Here is a 23,313-nt window from a genome sequence, read left to right as displayed (position 1 = left end):
GCAATGAAGGCCACACAGCCTTTCCATTACAAACAAATACAAAGTTGAAACAATAGGGAAAATCTTTTCAAGATAGTGGAAATCAATTCTGTGAATTCAACTTTGTGTTTGTTTGTTAGGGTATTTGGCCTTCTAGTAGTGGCTATGTTTATTTCATTGCTTATTGTTTTTGTGGAATGTTGAAAGCACAGGTATCAATCAATCAAATATCCCCGTTATTTTCTAATATTTTGCTACTTCTAATTTTGATCCCACCCCCACTGCCACCTCAAGAAACGAAAACTGTGCACTGACCTACTCTGTTTATTAAAACAAACTTAATGTGAATTTGTTTTTTCTCCTTTTATTATAAAAACAAACTTAATGTGAATTTGTTTTTTCTCTTTTTATTATAAAAATTTCAGAAAGATATAACAATTTTACAACTCATCCTCAAATCCACCGATAATTTTTACTTGTGTATATTTTGAAACGCTTTCCTCTGGACAATTAAAGATCAGCATAGCAGCATTCACGGCTCTGCCAATTTCTTCCAGTGCAGGAGTATTCAAAGCAGGGACTATTTTGTTCGACCAGCTGGTTTATGCCGCTTATTTTTTTTTATAAGAACTGAGCCAATAGGATTCTTTACGCCACGTTGGGTACAAGTCACTGCTTATTCCTGTAATAGTTCTCTGTATAAATATACAAGTATACAATATGTATAAATAGCAGGGTAGCTCAAGAAACCGGACAAAGAAAAAGAAAAGAAATGCACATAAATATACAATGAAGACATACGTGAACATAAACATAAGTAAACTCATACAGGAATGGTTATTAAGGCACACACACAAACATACGAAGAAACTTTCCTTAGACAAGCCAAACTAACACACGAGTGGATGAAAAGGATCTAATCGTTAAAAGCCTCTTTATTTAACTTGAAATCCAACTTATTAAATGACATGGACATGGCGATAGCCTGCACGTTCAGGGCCATAGCCAGAGGAGGGAGGGGTTTTTAATTTGGAGGGGGTCGGGGGACTAAAATAACGAAAAAACAAATTAAAAATTTTTTTATATGTTTTTTGTCAAGTTTTTTACAAATCATATGAAAAATTCAGGGGGGTGGTCAGACCAAGCTTCCTTAACTATGCTTAATTTAATTTAACTATTCTCCCTAGTTAAATTGGCTTAATGCGTTTGCTTATAAAGGGGTGACAGTCTTGTTCTTATTGCTAGGTTATTCACGTCCACCTGGGGATACTTTTGTTAAAGTTAGTTTTCAGAAAAGTGGTAGTTTTTCAGAATTCCACTAACTTAGGGCAATACCACGCTTCAATAAATTTGACCCAATTTTACCAATATATTTTGCATAAACTGTGCAGCAGTAATTTATGTTGGTTATAAATTTAATCCTCACAAAAAAATACTAGCTTCTGCAAAAAAAATGTTTTTTAAGTTTGTTTAAAAAATAAAACTTATAGCCTAAAGCAATTGGTCTCCTTTGTAGAGACGAAATTTAATTTTTTAAATGATAGTATTTAGGAATACGCTTACTTCAACTGTTGTTTGCATTTTTTATCTGCATTTTAATGTGTCGAAAACAAATTTCTTTTTTTCAATCAATATACAAAAAAGAAAAAATTGCAAGGGTGGTGATAAAAAAAGTAAAAAAGGATAAAGCGTCAAAGTGTTTGAAAAGCCTTCTTGTGGATTTTTATTTTTGTATAGCCTATTAATGAAATATCTTTTATTAGAGTATTTTGAGAATACTGCTTCTATATTTTCAAAAGATATCACCTTCTTCTTATTCTTCTGGTTAAAGTATTTGTGATGACTGTAGAGAGTGATGTTAATACGGATGTCGAAAAGTTTTAATTTAAACATACAAATTTAAACAAATTAAATTGTTACGTATAACTTAATGCGTAATAGCTATTACCTGAACTTATATAGTATAAATAGTACAAACTTTTAATTGTTAAGCTTAGGCTTTGTTTAAACGATAAAAACTAAAACGAACAACAATCTCTCACTCTTTTCTACTAAAAAAATAAAACAACTAAAAATAGCGACGCCAGAGAGATTCGAAAGACTATTTATCTTAATATACACACGCTAGCCAATTCTGCCAAACATACTCGCACGAATGTTTTGTCCTTAAAAATTGTTTCGTTCAATCAGTTAAGCTGCGGTTTTATATATTGATATGGTCATCTATACCAGCGGTAAATTTTCACGAGAGTTAGGGAGAGGATGGAGGTGTTTGTCCTGAAATTGGGAATCTAAGATAAATTATATAGGCCTGTAAAACACGACGGAAATACACGATTAAGCACATGAGTATAAACAATTAATAAAAAGACAGGGCTACAAAACCCCTTTGTCTAAGTCCTGGAAAAGGAAATGATTAGAAAACTTGATAGAAGCTTATATTACCTATAAGAAAGATAGAAGCCATCTTGGTATTCGCACAAATACCAGCCTCCAAATTCTTTAATGCTCCAAGGTTGTACCTTTGCTATATACGAATAGTAAAAATCAACAGGGCCAAAAGGATAAGTGACAGCAAATCGAAAATCTTCTCGAAACACAGGTACTATTTCTTTTGGCTGGGTAACCCTTCTTTTTCTTCTGAGGGCTGCTAAATTTCGCTGTAGTGCCATCTCAGATGTAACAACCTTATTGCCACAGCAAGGGTTGTGCATCTTCTCTTTTCGAAAAATAAACTCTTTTTTCTTCAACACAGGCTGGAAACCTTTCATTTCTCGCTTGCCAACTCCTTTTAACTCTTCTGCAGCTAACTTGAAGTGCTTTTCAGAAATTGATCCTTCAGTTTTCATAATAGCGTAGCATAAAAATTACGATTGATGTTTTTCAGTCTAACTCTGAAATGTAAATGATAAATTGAAGCGTCCCACTCGTTTTGTGCTTTAAATCACGTGATCTTTATCACGCTTAAATAGCGTGATCTTTGTGCTTTATCTGACGTCATCTTCTCTCCCATTTGTTGTTGAAACCAGCGGAGATGGTTCTATGGATCCAGGCTCCGCCTACTTTAGAAATTGATGGTGTACTATTAAGAATTTGATGGTGTACATTTGTAACTGGACGGTGTAACTAAGTGCATGACTGCAGTATACTGTTCATCAATTGAAAAGTACCTAAAAGTAGTTTCATTGAAATTTTTTTCCATAAGTTTGATTATAAATGTTCATATTAGTTTATTTATAAACCAACAACCAGATCGGTTAGAATCGAGGCCATCCTTGATATTTCAATGCATAAGCTGGCAACGCCGATGCCGGACTTTTAAATGAAAGTTCACTTTGGCTAGCCATATTTACATCATATATTGAAGTGAATGGTCTATCCCTCCTCCCCAATTATGCGAAGCTATTGAATATTGGGGATTCGCTTCGAATGTAAACTGAGTTTGTTGTGGATTGCTTACCACTTTTGAAATACTTTGTCGTAATGAACTGTAAGTAAGGAATGACACAACTCACTATTAACCAAAATTGAAAAAAAAGGAATTTGATAGCAATTAATATTTAAAACGAACTGAATTTTTATGCATATTCCAAAATTATATGATATTCATAAATTTAATGTTACCCATCAGTTCCAAGCCAGAGAAAATTTGCCTGATTTTCAAAAAGGGGATAAGCACACCTTAGCATCAAGTGATACTAATGAAAATCATTCCATCAGATTCAGTTTACAAGAGGAGCCTATTGAACAAAATTTCCGCTCCGCTCAGCAAAAGTGTAGTATTTTACATTTTTTTGCCAAAAGATAATGGATATTTTTTTTTTTCCCAGGGATGATTGTATTGTCCAATGGTCATAGAAAATTGGGAGAGGACTCATTCGAACGGAAATCAGCCATATGTCCTTTCTAAGTGACCAAAAATATTTAAGAGTAAGCAGTTGCAGGCAGAAATTTCCAAGGGGGACGAAAGCTTCCCAGGGAGAAATTTCGATGGCCGGGAGGTGGGGGGAGGAGGAATTACCAGAATAATTTTTTTCCCAATCCAAACAGCTTTATTAACGAAACACAATGTGACAGCAAGTTGCACTAAAACAAAACAAGCAAAAATATTCTTTCAACTGGTTGAAAATAATTCATGTCAATTCCAAATCACGAAATAATTATAAAAACGATCGAAAATTCACTAAAAACTACGCCATCGACCGAAAAATTAACTAAAGTACGAAAAATTCTCTGGGGGACATTTTCAGTGAGGAGGGAATGAATCGAGATGGAATTTTACAAAGAGAGGAGTAATTAAAGCAGGGGAGAAATTTTCACGAAGGAAGTTTTTGTGGGAGAAGGATATTCAAGAAAAATTTGACACGGAGAGAGGAGCCCAAATTCCCGGCAAGGTTTGAGTAAACATCAGATATTAAACGAAAAAACAATTTTTTACTGAAAATGAGGAGCAATTTTAAAACTTAAACGAACAAAACGTATATGAAGGGAGCATCCCCTTCCTCAATTTGCTTTTTGCGTTAAAGTTTTGCTTTTGGCCCAGTCCCTTAGGAACGATTCCTGAAAAGCATGATTGTTTAATTAGAACAAGAAGCATGCAGTAAAACGAGAGAGGATTTCAAAATTACAAATGATTATATATGTCAGATTATTTATTTTGAATTTGTGCCCTTGCGATTAATGCACCCAGGGCGAGTGCCCCCTTAGTCCCCCTTCCCTTAAAGGATCTATGGGGAAAGGGGTGTTGTAAGACTTGTGTAAAAGAAAAGTCTAAAATGTATTTTTAAAATATGTTTTCTGATAATTCTGCTCCGAATTGTCTTCTGCTAGTCTAAGGGGAAATAAAGTCTCTTTGTTCAGAGGGGTCATAACAAATATGAGCCAAAGCTGAGACTCGACCATTAATTGGGTCGCGTTTTCTATTTAATTTGGTCAAAGTTGAGCTGCTTTCACTATTAAAATGTTCTTCACTTTTTGTTATTGTATTACTACAAGAAAACGTAAATGCGAAATAAATCCCTTTTCAATACTCTTTTCTTCTTGTTCCATTTTCTGTTGCTTTTTTAAAGTTTGTTTTAAGCCAAAGAAAGAAAGTAGATCTGCCCTTTATTGGTTTTATTAGGCTATTACAACCAAATAAAATAATTGGAATAATATCATTTCGGCAGGGGGCAACTTTCTCTCCCCCCTCCCAAAAAAAAACGATGCCATTGTTAAGGTGGAACTGACAGGGAAAGTTTTGGAGATACTGAACTAAATCGAAATACGCGATAGGAATGTAGGTTGTCAAAAGGGCGTGTCAGTAATATCTCAGAAATGGCTTAGAGTATTACGTCAAAATTTTCAGGACATGTAGAGTGGGTATTAAATCAAGTAAGGTATTAACTATGCGCACACTACTACTTTTACTCTAACTACCACTAGCAAGGGTAAATGCATTAAGGTAAAATTTTGAGGAAATGTTTAGGAGGATATTGTACTAATTCAAAACATAGTATGCGTATATGGGTGGTCATTCGCCTATTTCTTACATTTAGGCTTTGATATTGGGAAGGGTGATATTGGGAATATACTCCTGAGTTACTGCTGGTACATAGGGCATCGAATTGATATTTCAGTTGCTGCGTCTTTCTTATAAGAACAAGTATCAAGCTTCTCACCTAACCTTGATGCGGCGATGATCGAACTTATCCGTGCTTATTAGGCATTCCAAGTACAAACAAGAGAATTTGGAGAATTATTGGAGTGTCGATTAGATACTATAAGTAAAAACTAAAACCATTAAACATTTCCTAGAAGATATACCCCACACTCCTTACTACCTACCGATTTGAATCATTTGGAAGAGATAGATTATAGACAATAACAAGAGCTAAGAGCTCATATGGCACTAGTGACGATCCCCGAAGAGCCAAGAGCTCATATGGTATGAGCTCTAGCAAAATTATAAGAATCAATAGATTGATTTAAAAGGAAAATCGGAGGCTTAATGCCGGCCGGGATTTAAAATAAGAGGTCCTTCTAAATATCAAAATTCAGAACAAAATTCAAATTATCAAAATTTTGAATTATCAAAATTCGATCACCCACTCGAAAGTTATAAATACCTCACTTTTTCTAATTTTTCCTCTCCCTTCAGCCCCCCAGATGGTAAAATCAGGAAAAATGATTTTATCAGGTCAATTTGTGCAGTTTCCTGACATGCCCACCAATTTTCATCGTCCTAGCACGTCCAAAAGCACCAAACTCGCCAAAGCACTGAACCCCACCCCTAACTCCCTCAAAGAGAGCGAATCAAGAACAATTACGTCAATCACGTATCTACAACATTTGCTTATTCTACCCACCAAGCTCCATCCCGATTCCTCCACTCTAAGCGTTTTCCAAGATTTCCGATTTCCCTCTCCAACTCCCCCAATGTCAACAGATATGGTCAGGATTTGAAATAAGAGCTCTGAGACATGAGTTCCTTCTAAGTATCAAATTTCATTAAGATCCGTTTGCTCGTTCTTAAGTTATAATACCTTAATTTTTCTAATTTTTCCAAATTAACACCCCCAGCTCCTCCAAAAAGAACGGATCCGTTCCAATTATGTCAATCACGTATCTAGAACTTGTGCTTATTCTTCCCATCAAGTTTCATCCTGATCTCTCTACTCTAAGCATTTTCCAGGATTTCTGTTTCCCCCCTCCAGCCCCTTATGTCCCGGATCCAATTCGAGTCGAAAATAGAGCATCTGAGACATAATATCCTTCTATTTATCAAGTTTCATTTATATCCAATCACCTATTCGTAAGATAAAGATACCCCAATTTTCACGTCTTCCAAGAATTCCGTTTCTCCCTCCACCCCCCCCCCCCCAATGTCAGGGGATCTGGTCGGAATTTAAAATAAGAGCTCTAAAGCACAAGATCCTTCTAAATATCAAATTTCATTAAGATCTGATCACCCATTCGTAAGTTACAAATACCTCATTTTTCTAATTTTTCAGAATTATCCCCCCCCCCGTACTCCAACAAAGAGAGCAGATCCAGTCCAGTTATGTCAGTTCCGTATCTTGGATTTGTTTTTATTCTTCCCACACAGTTTCATCCTGATCTCTCCGCTTTAAGTATTTTCTAAGATTCCCCCCCCCCCCAACCGCCTCCCGCAATGACACTGGATCCGGTTGGGATTTAATATAAGAGACCTGAGTTACGAGGTCCTTCTAAATATGAAGTTTCATGAAGATCCGATCAATCCTTCGTAAGCTAAATATACGTCATTTTTTTCTAATTTTTCAGAATTAACACTCCCCCTTCCTCCCAACCAACTCCCCAAAATAGAGCAGATCCGTTCCGATTATGTCAATCATGTATCTAGGACTTCTGCTCATTTTTCCCACTAAGTTTCATCCCGATCCCTCCACTCTAAGCGTTTTCCAAGATATTAGGTTCCCCCCAAACTCCCCCCCAATGTCACCAGATCTGTTCGGGATTTAAAATAAGAAATCTGAGACACGGTATCCTTCCAAACATGAAATTTCATTAAGATCCCATCATCTGTTCGTAAGTTGAAAATACTTCATTTTTTCTATTTTTCACGAATTAACCGGCCCCCTACTCCTCCTAGATGGTCAAATCGAAAAAAACGACTATTTCTGATTTAATCTGGCCCGGTCCCTGATACACCTGCCAAATTTCATCGTCCTAGCTTACCTGGAAGTGCCTAAACTAGCAAAACCGGGGCAGACCGACAGAATTTGCGATCGCTATATGTCACTTGGTTAATACCAAGTGCCATAAATAAACCTTAAATTTGAGGAAAAAATTGACCTGAGCAAATGTTGTGAAACAGGAAGCATAGAAAATATTTCCAATTTTCTGTAAAGTATGTTCGCCAATCCTCTTGATGATGACGCTCTGAGGTCTAAATCTGATATAGTGCTAAATCAGAAGTTTCAAAGGCAGTAAATTTGCAAGAATACTGATTTGGCACACATTGGGAGGTGTAATGGACCACTATTTTCCATTCTTTTTTTTACTAGTTAGCTTGCTTTATGATTTATTTGATTGAATATTTAATATATGCGCTATATCGTGAAAGATCACTAGATCTAGAATAAAACCTAGGAATTCCTTAAAGAATCCAGAAGATTGTAAAATTCCCCAAATTCCTAAATAAAAAGTTTGCCCCTAACATACCTTAAAAATCCGTATTATAGGGGGAAACCCCTAGAATGGAAACCCTGGCTGCCATCCCCAGCGACTAATCACCATTTCTAATGAAACTTTAATAAGTTTTATAAGAATTTTCTGCTTTAGATGCTGATATGCTTATTATGCTGATTATGCTTCGTGAAACCCCTGTTAGTTAAGCAGATAATACTCGCTTCAAATAAGTGAGGGGGACTTGGGAGCTAGCTAAAACTACCAAAATATGAAGTAGTCTGCTCCTTCCTCAAACTTCGGTCTTTATGCTAAAATCTTAATGTTCTATAAAACTACCACGGTCCTTGTGTTTGATCAGTCTCTCATAAATAATTTACAAAAAGGGAAGCCCCCCCCCCCCATGCAGAATGATTTCTGCTTGTTTTAAGTTTTAATGTTGGGGAGATTTTCTTTATTTAACATAAATCGAAATAAAACCACCTATTTAATACCTCCTTACGCTAAAGTTTACTCTTTCTCTCAACTCTACTTTTCAAAACAGTAAAAGAATTGAGCATAAAGAGCGAGGCGTTGAGAAGAGAGCAGCTCCTTTCATATACGAAGTAATTTCTGATCGTTTTAAGTTTTAATGCCGCTCCTTACTTTCAGTTAAAAATCTTGTTTTTTATTTAATTTCTAAAAGTTTTTGAATTAATGCATGTTTTGATTTTGGCTCTCCGCAGAGGTATAATTAAAACGAAATTTGCATATTTATTTTTTTGGCTAAATGGCTTTCTTATAATTTTGATCGAGAGATCTTTAGAAAATAAGGAGAGGGGGAGGAGGCCTAGTTACCCTCCAATTTTTTGGTTACTTAAAAAGGCAACTAGAACTTTTAATTTTTTACGAACGTTTTTATTAGTAAAAGATATACGTAACTTACGAATTAGCTTACGCAACAAACTTCTGTGTTCGCAGTTTTATTACGTATGTGAGGGGGTTCAACCCCTCATCAGCATCTCGTTCTTTACACTAAAGCTTGAATTGTGTCCCAATTCCTTAAGAGTGACCCCTGAATCCCAAAAGCCGTAGAATAAATAGTTGAAATTACTAAAAATACTGTAGCGTAAAGAGCGAGGTATTAGGAGGAGGTGAACCCTTCATATGCGTAATAATTTCATTTCGTTTTAAGTTTTAATGCTTCTCCTTACTTTCAGTTGAAAAAACTTTTTCATGCTTATTTTTATTTATTATTATTTTTTTTAATAATGCTAGAAAATACTGTGCACCCTTCATGGAAATTTTCTTCCCCCATGACAAATTCCTCCATGGAGAGTTCCCCCACCATATCCCCCTCTTCTCAATCCCTCCCCCAACCAGAAAATCCTCTGAAAACTCCTGTACACTTCCCAATAACCATTACTATATGTAAGCACTCGTCAAAGTTTGTAACTTGCAGCCCCTCCCAAGGGGACTGCGAGGGAGTAAGTCGTCCCCAAAGACATGGTTATGAGATTTTTCGACTATGTTGAATAAAATGGCTATCTCAGAATTTTGATCCGATGACTTTGGGAAAATAATTAGCGTGGGAGGGGGCCTAGGTGCCCTCCAATTTTTTGGTCACTTAAAAGGGGCACTAGAACTTTTCATTTCCGTTAGAATCAGTCCTCTAGCAACATTTTACGACCACTGGGTCGATAAGATCACCCCTGGGAAAATAAAAAAAAAACAACAAAAAAAATAAATAAATACGCATCCATGATCTGCCTTCTGGCAAAAAATGCAAAATTCCACATTTTTGTAGATAGGAGCTTGAAACTTCTACAGTAGGGTTCTCTGATACACTGAATCTGATGGCGTGATTTCCATTAAGATTTTCGTTCTATGACTTTTAGGGGGTGTTTCCCTATATTTTCTAAAATAAGGCGAATTTTCTCAGGCTCATAACTTTTGATGGGTAAAACTAAACTTGATAAAATTTACATATTTAAAATCAGCATTAAAATGCGATTGTTTTGATATCTATTGGTATCAAAATTCCGTTTTTTAGAGTTTTGGTTACTATTGAGCTGGGTCGCTCCTTACTACAGTTCGTTACCACGAACAGTTTGATTGTAGGCTTAAAAAATATAGAAAAAAGAACAATACATCACTATCAAATCAGAAAAGTTAAAAATGAAAGCCATGGAGAGCAGAACAAACAAACATCAAATCGAACAAACAGACACATCAGTAGTAGTAATGTCCCTTGTTTTGTCAATAATAGAAGTTATGATTACAAAAAATTATATATTTATCATGTCAGCCTTTCAACTTTTCGTTCGTTAGCATCTAACTTATTTAACTTATTATCTAACTTATATATCTAACTTATTTGAGCCATTTTAGCGATTAGAAAATAAAACAAGTTATTCAGTGTTGAAAACTTTGGCGCAAAGAATAAGGTGTCGAGTAGGGGGCAACTTCTTCATATGTAGAATAATTTCTGTTCGTTTTCAGTTTTAATGTTGCTCCTTTCATTAAAGGAGTCTAATATTTTTCATAAAAATTATGAAAAATATAAATCTTATTGAAATCAGAAATTATATTAGAATTGAGGTATCGGGTTGAATTGAACCTACCTCCTCTTGTATTCTAATTTATAATTTTCAATGCAATTGGTTTCTACTTGGATTCGTCAAACGAAAAAAAAATGAATCTACAAGGAAATTAGAAAGGTTAGTAGAAGAACAAAGAGGAGGTACATGGTTCATCTCCCCTTAGGTTTTTTATGCCCCCCCCCCAAAGTTTTTTTTTTAATGTAAGAAAATTAAAAAGTATAATGAAAAACGAAGAGAGTGAAAGCCAAAACTGATGATTTATTCTGCACCCCCTATCAGGTATTTATCATGTATATCCTGATAAAAGCATATTTTTAAGTATTACAGTTTAACCTAGACAAACCTAATTACTTCGACCTTGTTTGTTTATGATTAGGCCTATAGTTTACTATACTGTACTGCTGTTAAGCAGTGATTAAGTAGTGCATACTCACAGTTTTTGATGGAATAAAATAAACAAAGTAATATAAATGATAACAAAATAATACAGAAATATATACATATATATATATATATATATATATATATATATATATATATATATATATATATATATATATATATATATATATATATATGTATATATATATATATATTAACATATAAAATAATGATATTAATTAATAATATTATAATAAATTAATATAAAATGTTAAATAAACGAGTGAAAAAAAATTCAAGATAAATGAACAAAGTAATAACTACTCACAAAACCGAAAAACAATTACCTCAGGCGATAGTTTGCTGAGCTTGATTGTTGGCTTCATAATTCCAATATCCTTAGTCTTTAGGCAGTTTAATCCAATTATCATTTTCTTACACTCTTTACACTAGATTTTTCATTCTCTGCAATTTTCACAACTCTATCACCATCACCGTCTACTCTGCTCGATTTTTCTATCAGGATTTCTTCAACCAAAATAGAACCATCAATAACACCATCTACATTATTTTCGCCAGGTTTATCCTTTGTCCTTTTGAAGTTTTTTTTGAGGCTCTTTATCAGGTGTTTTTGTGTCATTTAAAATTGGGATTTGCTCACTAGCACTAAACAACAGATTCTTGAACTTCTTCAACTTATATTCACGTCACGACTCAGAGATATTTTAGAATTTCATTCAACGGAAGTACCTGTTCAAAAGGAGGCTCATTCACTGTTGTCAAATTTTGTGACTGAGGTACATGGCCATCCATTTTATTGACATTTGCCTTCTAACATTTGGCATTTTAATTTTCAAATTGTTTTTTACAACCTGCACTGGTAAGCCAACAATATTTGGATTCACAATTGAAAGATATTTGTGTGAAATCTGCTCATGTATATGTGCTGGGAGCGTTGAGTCTGAGATGGATGAATGGCAGTTTGTGACATTGGACTTTTATGTGAAGTCCCTACACTCAAAGTAACAGAGGCAGGATATAGTGGCGAAGACCCTGGAGACTGCACTGGGGCATAAGACCTCACTTGCTGCATTATCTAAAAGTTCAAGTTAAATAATTCCAAAAAAAAGAATAAAGGAAAAAATAATAATAAAAAAAACTAATTAGCTTCATTGGACGTTGCACTTTGATCTAGAATGATCTTCCTGGAGAATTTATCCCAAAAGTTTTTCTGTTAGCTCTTTCAAAAGAAGGCTCACTAGTAAACTAAAACCTAGATAAAGGACTAGTGAAAAATATCTGACAATACCATGGGCCACAAATCTAATAATAATAAAAATCATATACTATGCATACTAATATAAAAAGGAGATATATAACACTAAAAAAGAGAAGCTGTACAAAATATTTTTGCTGATATATCAGCAGGATATAGCGCATTTCAAACTAGAATCAGCCGTGTTTATTAAACAATAATAACCGAAGTTAAAAGCTTTCAAAAAAAAAAAAAAAATTCCAAATGCTTATTTTAAACCCGTTTTATGGCTGACTATTCAAGATTAAGAGTTTTAGCCAATAAAAACGAAACAAGCAATTTATATGCTCTTAATTATGAAGCCAAAAAGTACAATTGTTAAGTCTATCAATGGAAGTATTACAAAATCCTTTTTGTTGAAAATAGCTGAAAAGGCATTTAATTTTTTATTCAAAATTCAGCCGTGTTTATTTAAAAATCGAAAATAAACTTTCAATTCAATATTCTTTCGAGCCATTTTGAACAAAAAGTAGTAGCCAATAGCCACAGACAAGTTTCAGATTAGTTTCTCTTTAAACGTGTAGCTTAGTGAATGCCGTTGACGTCTGTAAGTCTTGATGACTCACCCTCTTTGCCGCATCTCAGGAAGGGATCGTGTTGGGAAGAGAAATTCTGCTGTCAATTTCCAAAATTTAGAGGAGGGGGGAGGGGAGGGGTTTAATGACAGCTCCAAAAAGGGCAATTTTCAATGAAAATAACCACAAGACCAAAGGAGGGGGAAATCTAGGGTACACTTTTCTATGCGATTTTGTGGCGCTTCAAGAAATTGGTGCTTCTGTAAAGCAATTTTTGTTCTTAAAGCGTCTGTTTTAACAAATTTAAAATATTTCCCAAAAAAATGCTGCCTTTCTGTGAAAAACCAGTTTGTCATTTTCTATACTCTTTAATCACTGAAAAACAATACTGCATTTAAGCAGCATTACATTAGGAATAGACCTTTAATATAAAACAAAATATGTTTACTGATGGTTTTGATACAACTGGGCAAATTTTCTAAAATGGAAGGAAAAAAACATGTTAAAATTTTAACATGTAAAATAACATTTAAAAAAAAACACCGCTTTTGTACTTCGTAAAAAAACACGAAAAATAGACAAATTACCCCCCACCCCTCCCAGATTTAATACATTTTTTCCCTTCAGCCTAAAATTTAAATTGATTGAATTGGCACCATTAGCTGTCATACAAGGATAGTGTTCATATAAGGATGGTTCAACTTGCCCTATCGTATCAGCAACGGGTTGTGAAAATGTATAAAAAAAAAAAAAAAAAAAAAAAAAAAAAAAAAAAAAAAAAAAAAAAAAAAAAAAAACAGTGGAAGTCATTAGATCTGTTCAGTAATCATTTACTCATTAAATTTATTTTAGGAGAGCGGCTGGAAATAAAACAAAGAGGCAAATTAAGTTAAAAATATGTAAATTACAGAGGAAAATGTCAAAATAAAAAAGAAACACTGACCAAAAGATCCCATATTTGTTTATACGTGATACTAAAAGTAACCAAAACAGGCCATATTATGCTGTATTATTCAATGCTAGTAGAATTTATAGTCAAATTCATAGCTATATGATAGGGGAGGTGCAGGGTTGGCTCGAAGGACCAAGGCCAGAGGGGTGTGATCCCATCACTTAAACCACTTAAATTCGCTGTTTTGTTCTTCAGTTATCCTAAAGCTAATACCATGTCTCACTAGGGTTTCAAGAGCGTCAAAAAAAAAAAAAAAAAAAAAAAAAAAAAAAAAAAAAAAAAAAAAAAAAAAAAAAAAAAAACCTACAATTTTTGTGTTTCTCTCTTCACCCTTTTCTTGCTGCTAAACCTTAGGTCAAGGGCTTTTATCAAGTAAGAAATCCCCATGACTGCTGTTATTGAGAAGTAAAAAATAGAACAAAACTGCTTATTGAGACCGTTTTTCTTTTGTCGCCTTTTATTTGCTCTTCAGTTATATCCCTCTCAACCTCGTATTGTAATCGAGTTGTTTGAAACTAACTACTGAACCATCAGACAGAACTAAATCAAATGCGAGCATAAACATATTTTTAAGGCCAGTTGCTAGGCTAACAGACCGGTCCCTTTAAACCTGATTTAATTTAAACGATTCTATTTAAATACGAGATTATTTAAAAGAAAAATTAAACGATAAAATAAAACGATTCTATTCTATTTACATGTAAATACCCTTTTCGGTATTTACGACTGAAGCCAAGCAGTGCTAAAATCAACCATTTTACAACAGAGAGGTCTGAAAACCACAGGTGACTGAATTGAACACATGGGAAATGAATAAGGCCAAAATAGACGACTTATGACTTCAAAAAAACTGGAGGCTAGATCTGAACAACCAGAAAAAATCAAATTATACGTGAGCATAAGAAAGTTTTTAAGGCATGAGTTGCTACCAGTTCGGTTCCTTTAAACCTGAATTATTTTAAACGACGCAATCGAAAAACGACATTGGAAAATTAAATTAAAAGATTAAATAACACGACTCTGTTCTGTTTACAAGCGAATCTAGTAATTGATATCTACAATTGAAGCGAGTTTCGTCAAGATCAGCCATTTCTTTACCGAGAAGTTTGAAAATGCAAAAGTGTTTTCAGGAGAAGGAAAACCAACTTGGGTTATCTCAGAATTGAGGACCCGAGACCTCAATGAGGTCTCGGCTTATACAACTATTATACGGCTTATACAAATAAACGGCTTACACAAATTTGTAAAACCAAGGAGGAGTTACCCTCCCCCCTTCAAGCCATACCTAGGGAGGTGTGTCAAATCTTTAATCAGAAGTATTAGGGGTGTCCATCAAGAAAACATTTAACAGAGTGCAAGAAAACTTCCACAGAAAATAATGCTTCAATGACCTATAATAGTATTTTCGTAAACTTGTTCTTAGAAACACTATCCTTCTCATAAATCTAATTAATTTTTGTCTGCATGTATACCAGAACAAGATACTTTCCATTCTATCTAGATTAAAAAAAAAGAAAGAAAAAAAGTTTTTTTAACTGAAAGTAAGGAGTGACATTAAAACTTCAAACGAATAGAAATTACTCCGCGTATGAAAGGTACTGTTCCCTCCTCAACACCTCGCTCTTTACGCTAAAGTTTGACTCTTTCATTCTACTTTTTAAAACAGTAAAAAACTTTAGCGCAAAGAGCGTGGCGTTAAGGAGGATACAGTCTCTTTCATACGCAGAATACTTTCTATTCGCTTTAAGTTTTAATGTCGCTCCTTACTTTCAGTTCAAAAAACATGTTTAAAAAAATGTAACATTTCACAAATGATATCAAAGTTAATAACAAACAACATAAGAATAAAAAAAATCTATCTAATCTATGAAATTTAAAGTAGTTCATGCTTTCTTCATACTTATAGCATCATGTTTCATACCCTTTTCCAGATGCCTAAAATCTTAACTCAATCCCCATTAGTATTTTGACATGTATCCCTCCTCCTACAGAGAAATGCAATAGGCAAGTCCGGGTGCAACGTGGCACGTATGAACTACCTTTCAGCAATTTCTACTTGGTAAATATATTTCTTTATGCTTAGGTTTAAATTTTCTTATTCCATAAAACAGAGCAAATAATTTAAGATTTAAATGTGTCGGACTGGAAATCAGACCCTTGATCTATAGTAATATCATTTTTAAAATCCAGGTTCAAATCTTGAAGTTTGGAAATTTTCATCCGAAGGTCATCTTTGCACTTATTCAAAACTTTACTTTTGAAAAATTTAGCAAAATAAAATAATTATTCTGAATCTTAGCAAAGTATGTCATTTTAAGCTAAATCCCAAGCCTTAACTTCCAACATTTCTTTGAACTAAAATAAGACGGATTCCACAAAAAAACTTAACAAGTGTTTTCCAAATGGGAAAGACTTCAGCATTCTAGGTTTCTAAGGAAGTTACTTTTGATAATAACCAGAGCTGGGATAGTTCCATAATGTTGGATACTAGACTAGTTTAGTTTACTAGACTAGTAAACCCCCGAGTTATTTTGGGGTTTTCCATAATTTTGTAGCGCATCCGAAGGAATAAGCTGTTGGGAGGAGTATTAGAGCAACATTTATAACTTATGCAGAATAACACATCTATTATAAATAAGAATAAGATATTGAAATGTCATTAGTTGTGGTGAAAAATATTGCAGCAAACATACTGCATTATATTTTTTCGTTTCAATGCAAATTAGAAAATTATGTAATGGTCCCAACATTGGATGCATCTGCGACATCTATTTCAAAATAAAGGCAACTTCGAGCTTTGAAGCATCGAAACACAATATGGTGCCTTTCTCGAGATTGATAGTATTGTGTCCAGTGTTTCCATTCTGAAGATTTTCCCCCTATAATAGGTATTTTTGAGGTTTGTTAGGAGAAGGCTTTTTCATTTAGGGATTTTTAAAGTCTCCTGGATTTTTAAGGAATTTCTAGGTTTTTTATAAATCTGGTGATTTTTCACGTTATTGCCCATAGATTCATTGTTCGATCAAATAGCTAACTAATAGAAAAAAAAAAATTGAAAATAAGCGGTCCATTAAGCCTCCGAATATGAGTCAAATTAGTATTTATGCAAATATACCGCCTTCGAAACTTCCGATTTCGCATTATATCAGATGAAGACCTCAGAGCGTTATCATCAAGTTCATAAGCGAACCTAGTTAATTGCAAAATTACGAATATGTTCTATATTTCCTATTTCACAACATTTGCTCAGGTCAATTTTTCTTCATGTTTTGTTTTTTTCCTCAATATTCTATCACTTCCAAATTAGATTTTCTTTTCTCCTAAAACCTTTGAAAGTGGACTGGATATGGATAGACCCTCTACATCAGCAAATGGATCAGAAATGGAGTTATTGAAAAAAAGAAGGTAGCTAGCCATTAAATATAATTTTCGAATAAAAAAAAGAAGTTATTGAAAAAGGAAATTGGACTTGGTGCTTTTCATAATAAGATTTGTAATATAGCTAGATCGGTTAAATCAGTAAAAGATTGATGACTGAAGTCGGTAGGGAGTGGGCTATATCCTCTGGGAATTGTTTAATGGTTTCACTTTTTACTTCTAATATCTAATCAATACTCAATTAATTCTCCAAATTTTCTTGTTTACAATTGAAATATCTAATAAGCACGAATAACTTCCTATTCTATAGAGGTTTCAAGCTCTTATCTGCAAAAACGAAATTTTTTTAATTTTTTGCCAGAAGAAAGATCACGGATGTGTTTTTTCTCAGGGATGATCGTACCAAACCGATAGTCCTAAAACATCAGGAGACGGCTCACTTGAACGGAAATTAAAGGTTATAGTGTTCTATTTCATGTGACCGAAATAATTGGAGGGCAACCAGCCCCACTCACACGTCCCTTTTTTCTCAAAAATAGATCGATCAAAATTTTGAGATATCCATTTGTTCAGCATAGCTGAAAGGTTACAAAACCACATGCACATATAAGCAGTGCCATCCTATACTCTTTTCCTATGGTTATCAGTTTTAATAAGCAGTACTAGGAGACCAAACTTCAATTTGTGAGAGGAATTTCAGACATAAAATGATATTGAGTCTACCCCTCCCCCCTCCAAAAATGTACTACCCGAACACCTTGATACACAAAAGAAGACTTCTGTGCCATTTTTTTAAGATTTCCATCTAAAAAATGGAAAAACAACCCTAATGTACAGTGTAATTGCTGGGACACCAGCAACAATTTTGAAAATAGTCTTTTTTAAGTTTTCATGGATAAAATTTATCCCACCCTTCGCAAATTTTGAAAGGCATCAGTCTCATCGTTTCTTTAAAAAAAAGATCTAAAGGAAATATTTTTTTCCCAATATATTTCCGTTAATTACTGACAATTTACTAAAAAATGTTTCCACAAAATAAGTTTTTCAAGGAAAAGTAAAGAACTCCATTAAACCAAAAGTGAGCACAAACAAAATCAAATAATCTACCAAGCGTAATATCACTACAAGTTACTCTAATATCACTCAATATTACTTAAATATACACACTCAATATCACTCAAAACAAGCAGAAAATAAAATGATTAAGACTCACAGCCTATACGCCAACTCAAGGCCAGAAAATAATTTGCACTTTACTGAATAAAATTAAACATTTTGACTGTAATAACTTTAATAAATATAAAATTATTAAAATTTTAAACAATAAACATGAGCATATGTATATTAAACTGAAAACACATATTCTTTTGTATTCTTTCATTAGAGCGCAAATTATGTTCTGGCCTTGAGAAGGCATAGGACTTGTGAGCCCTAACCATGTTAGTTTCTGCTAGTTTTGAGTTCGACTCGGCTATTTATTGTAATTTCTATTTGTTTTGGTTTTGATTTATTTGCGGTAGTTTTTCTGGTGCCCTTTTTAAGTGACCCAAAAATTGGAGCATTGGAGCATCAATTAACGGGTATTAAGAAATCGATTCTTTTCGAATTCTCTCTTAACCTCACCAAAATATTGGAAAAAAAAACAATTCAGAAGGAAACAGGACCCTGGACTTCTGTAGCCTTAACACTATATTTCAAAAACTAAATACTGAAAATTTACGTTTTGTCCGTGAAAATAAGGAGAGATAAATGTTAAAAAGTAAATAGCATACCAAAAAAACATTGGGAGGAGACAGGGCTTCTCGTCGAAGGAGAAGTGAGGGTGAAACTATAAAATTTTATTTTGGGAGAGCAATATCTCAAACTTTTCTTGGGGGGAGTGTCTCAGAATAAGTCTGGAAGGCAAATCCTAAGGTATTTTAAAAGAAAAAACCTACTATTAGCGTGTAAAACATATAAAACAGAATTAGAAAACCTCCTCTATGAGATAGTGTTCGTCAGTGATAAAATGGGACGCGGGATTGGCCAAAAGACTTCATTGCAGAGCCCAAAATGAAAAAATAAGGGCTACAATACCATAATCATGGTAGATTTTTGCTAAATTAGAAGGAACTTATTTTAGGGAGAGTACATGGACACTGATTTTTCAACACAAGTCAGAGAGGGCAAGTGTATTCATCATTCGCAACAAACAACCCACATCAAGGGAATTAGACTTGTAAATATAGAAGTGAACTAGTACAGATAATCATCCATAGCTCTAAATTGCTCACATATTTGACCATAAGTGCACCATCGTGAACAACCCCTCACAACCCCTCGACAGACTTAGAATTTGTCTTTATGATGAGGCAAGGCAGATCAAGACAGAGAAGATACTAAACGACACTGTGGCCTTTGGAGGGCTTGGGGATGTGGTAGCTTCAATCTTATTTTGCAATTTTCTAGTCCTTTAAATTTTTGTTTACTTTAGATTGCATCTATTAATCCATAGTAGTATCTGTTAATTTTGTTAGCTGTAGCTACTCTTTTTAATTTTGTTCGTTTTAGGTTACATTGATTCCTTCGTAGTAATTGATAAAAATAAGCTGCGCTTATATAAAAACTTTTTACCTTTATTCCTCATATAACCTGAGAACAGGAAACTACAGCAAAACCCGGACTTAAATTGTCTAATAAAAATTAGACAAATTTACTTGCAAGTGTGATAAGGTAGTAATGACAAGGTAAATATCACTTTTACCAGATACAGATTGTTTACACATAACTTAAAACAAATCAAGGAAATTTTGAAGTCGACTAAATCACTATTTTCTCGTTTTCAGGGGATTACCCACAATAACTTGGTCTGAGTCTATTCTTTGCTGAAACCCATAGAATATGGCAAATTGTTCAGATAAGTACCCATATTTATTTATTTTGTTTTCTTAAATGAATATACAAAATAAACCATATTTAAAAAACTACGGGGGGCACATTGTTATATAAAAAATAAATTACGATAAAAATACTTAAAAAGCGTAATTTTCAAAATCTATGGACAAAAAGTAGTAATTAACAATTAGTATTTGAAAGTTTTCTAAATTGAAATGTAACAAAGTATTGAGCTTTCCAAGGCTTGTAGTAGCAAAAAAAAGAATATTTGCAAAGATGGTAGGTACATCCCCATAGGATGGTAGACCTTTCTGCACTGTTCTATGGGAAGGTCATCTACCACCCGTCAGATTAAAAAAAAGAGACAAATTGTCCCCCCCCCACCCCTGCCAAACTTAATAAATTTTGTCCCCTCAACCCAACATTTAAATTGGTTTGTGTTTGAGTACTAAAACACTTAAGCTAGGTAAAAAAAGCGTAGTAGCAAAAAAAAAGAATATTTACAAAGATGGTAGGTACATCCCCATAGGATGGTAGATCTTTCTGCACTGTTCTATGGGAAGGTCATCTACCACCCGTTAGATTAAAAAAAGGCAAATTGCCCCCCCCCCACCCCTGCCAAATTTAATAAATTTTGTCCCCTCAACCCAACATTTAAATTGGTTTGTGTTTGAGTACTAAAACACTTAAGCTAGGCCTGAATTTAGAAACATTTAATTTATTTTAGAAACATTATAATATGCTACAGTTTGTTGTTTACCTCTTTTGCAAGTTCGCCAAATTAAAATGTAACTAAGCATCGAGGTTTCCGTCTTATAGTCACAAAAAAAAATCAAAGAAAGCATAAGGACACTTATAAGCAATGACATACGTCAACAATTATCTCTTATTTTGTTAGTCAAATTGTTCAAATAGATTATGTTCAACAGATTTAGAAATTAGATCTTACTGGGTAGAGGAAGGGTGACTGATTACTAATTGCCCAAGGAGTGGGCAGCGAGACATGAGGAAGTTGATTTGTAATGTGAGGTGGAAAAGCACCAGATATGGGCTATGCATACATTGAGCATGTCTGAGACTGCACCATCGGCTAGATACTATTCCTTGATGGTGTTCCTCTTTGCACCATCTGATAGGATGGCTGTACCATTGGTGTTTGATTTTGAGTATTTCCGTCGCCGCCTATAAATATCAATTATATTGGAAACTCATTTTCATATAAATGTCTGTATAAATTTAATAAATGTCATAGACCTCAATGAGGTCTTGGCTTATACAACTATTATACGGCTTATACAACTTTGCAAAACCAGGGAGGAGTCAACCTCCCCCTTCAAGCTATCCATGGGGAGGTGGGTGAAATTTTTAATTAGAAGTATTAGGGGTGTCCAACAGGAAAATATTTAACAGAGTGCAAGAAAACTTCCACAGAACAAAAACAAGTTTTTTTTAACCGAAAGTATGGAGCGACATTAAAACTTTAAACGAACAGAAATTACTCTGCGTATGAAAGGTGCTGTTCCCTCCTCGACGCCTCGCTCTTTACGCTAAAGTTTGACTCTTTCTCTCAGTTCTACTTTTTAAAACAGTAAAAACTTAAGCGCAAAGAGCGTGGCGTTAAGGAGAGAACAGTCCCTTTCATACGCGGAATAATTTCTGTTCGTTTTAAGTTTTAATGTCGCTCCTTACTTTCAGTTAAAAAAAACATATTGTTTTTAAATTTAGTGTTTGAATGTTTTTTAATTTATGCATGTTTGATTTTGGCTCTCCGCATATGAATAATTAAACAAAATTTGCATATTTTTTCGGAGGTGGGGGGGGGGCTAAATGGCTTTATCTTAGTTTTGATAGGACGATTTTGAGAAAAAAGGGTTTGGGAGGAGGCCAAGTTGCCCTCAAATTTTTTGGTTACTTAAAAAGGCAAGTAGAACTTTTAACTTTTAACGAACGTTTTTTTAGTAAAAAATATACGTAACTTACGACTTAAATTACGTAACGAACTCCTATATTCTGATATTGTATTACGTATATGAGGGGGTTTGCCCCCTTGTTAATACCTCGCTCTTTATACTAAAGCTTAAATTTTGACCCAATTCTTTAAAAATGACCAGTTGGAATTGATCAGTTGAAATTGCTAAAAATGCTTTAGGGTAAAGAGCGAGGTATTTAGGAGGAGACGAACCCCTTATATGTGTGAAAATTTCTGATCGTTTTAAGCTTTAATGCTGCTCCTTACTTTCAGTTGAAAAAACTTTTTCATATTTATTTTTCCATTGTCTTTTTTTAAATAATGCTAGAAAACCCTGCACCCCCTTCATGGAATTTCTCTTCCTCCATGAAAATCCTCCCGCGTAGCCAACTCCCCCCCCCCCCAAACCAAAATAATCCCCCTGAAAAAGTATGTGTACTACCCAATCACCATTACTGTATATAAAATTTGTAACTTGCAGTCACTCTCCCCATGACTGCGAGGGAGTAAGTCATCCCCAAAAACATAGTTATCATGTTTTTCGACTATGTTGAGCAACATGGCTAATTCAAAATTTTGTCTGTCGACGTTTGGAAAAAATGAGCGTGGGAGGGGGACTAGGTGCCCCTAAATTTCTTGGTCAATTAAAAAGGGCATTATAACTTTTAATTTGCGTTAGAATGAACCCTCTCACGACATTCTAGGACCACTGGGTCGATATGATCACCCTTGAGAAAAACAAAAAAGCAAAAACAAAAAACAAACAAATAAACACAAACCCGTGATAGATCTTCTGGCAAAAAATATGAAGTTCTACGTTTTTGTAGATAGGAGCTTGAAACTTCTACGATAGGGTTCTCTGATATGCTGAATGCGATGGTGTGACATTCTATGACTTTTAAGGTGTGTTTCCCCTTTTTCAATTTTTTTTATTATTTTTCAACAGAGAACTGAAAATTAGAAACAAATAATCAATAAAAAAAATAGAACGATTCATACAAAGAAACGCTATTTGCATCTATTCATAAAATAATATATCTATTCAAAATCATTAGTTATAGTGAAAAATAGATTTGTTTCTTTTAGTTTTTATTTTGAAGCCAACATGTTACATGTTTTACTTTTAACACAAGTTAGACCATGGCAAATACAAGAGCGCTATCTATTTCAAAACAAAGATAACTTTTATAGATTTGAAGCATATAATAACAATGTGATGT

General features: G+C 34.0%; 1 protein-coding gene across 3 annotated transcripts in view; it reads right to left on the bottom strand.

Moving 5' to 3' along the window:
* Positions 1–359: 359 nt before the first annotated feature.
* Positions 360–23,313, bottom strand: part of LOC136041549 (uncharacterized) — a 34,995-nt gene continuing 12,041 nt past the window's right edge. The window contains exons 3-6 of one of the 3 annotated variants that reach the window (XM_065726238.1): positions 21,074–21,306; positions 11,438–12,186; positions 2,425–3,149; positions 360–661 (exon numbers count right to left, since the gene is read on the bottom strand). In XM_065726238.1, coding sequence (XP_065582310.1) covers positions 12,183–12,186; positions 21,074–21,306 — 237 coding nt within the window. In that variant the 3' untranslated portion in view covers positions 360–661; positions 2,425–3,149; positions 11,438–12,182. The remainder of the gene's footprint in view (positions 662–2,424; positions 3,150–11,437; positions 12,187–21,073; positions 21,307–23,313) is intronic. The other 2 variants (XM_065726239.1, XM_065726240.1) reach the window with 2 other exon arrangements.

Source organism: Artemia franciscana, unplaced genomic scaffold (assembly GCF_032884065.1).
Source record: "Artemia franciscana unplaced genomic scaffold, ASM3288406v1 PGA_scaffold_27, whole genome shotgun sequence".
Classification (NCBI taxonomy): domain Eukaryota; kingdom Metazoa; phylum Arthropoda; class Branchiopoda; order Anostraca; family Artemiidae; genus Artemia; species Artemia franciscana.
The sequence above is the reverse complement of the archived record's forward strand: the minus strand, read 5'-3'. Positions and strand labels throughout refer to the sequence as shown.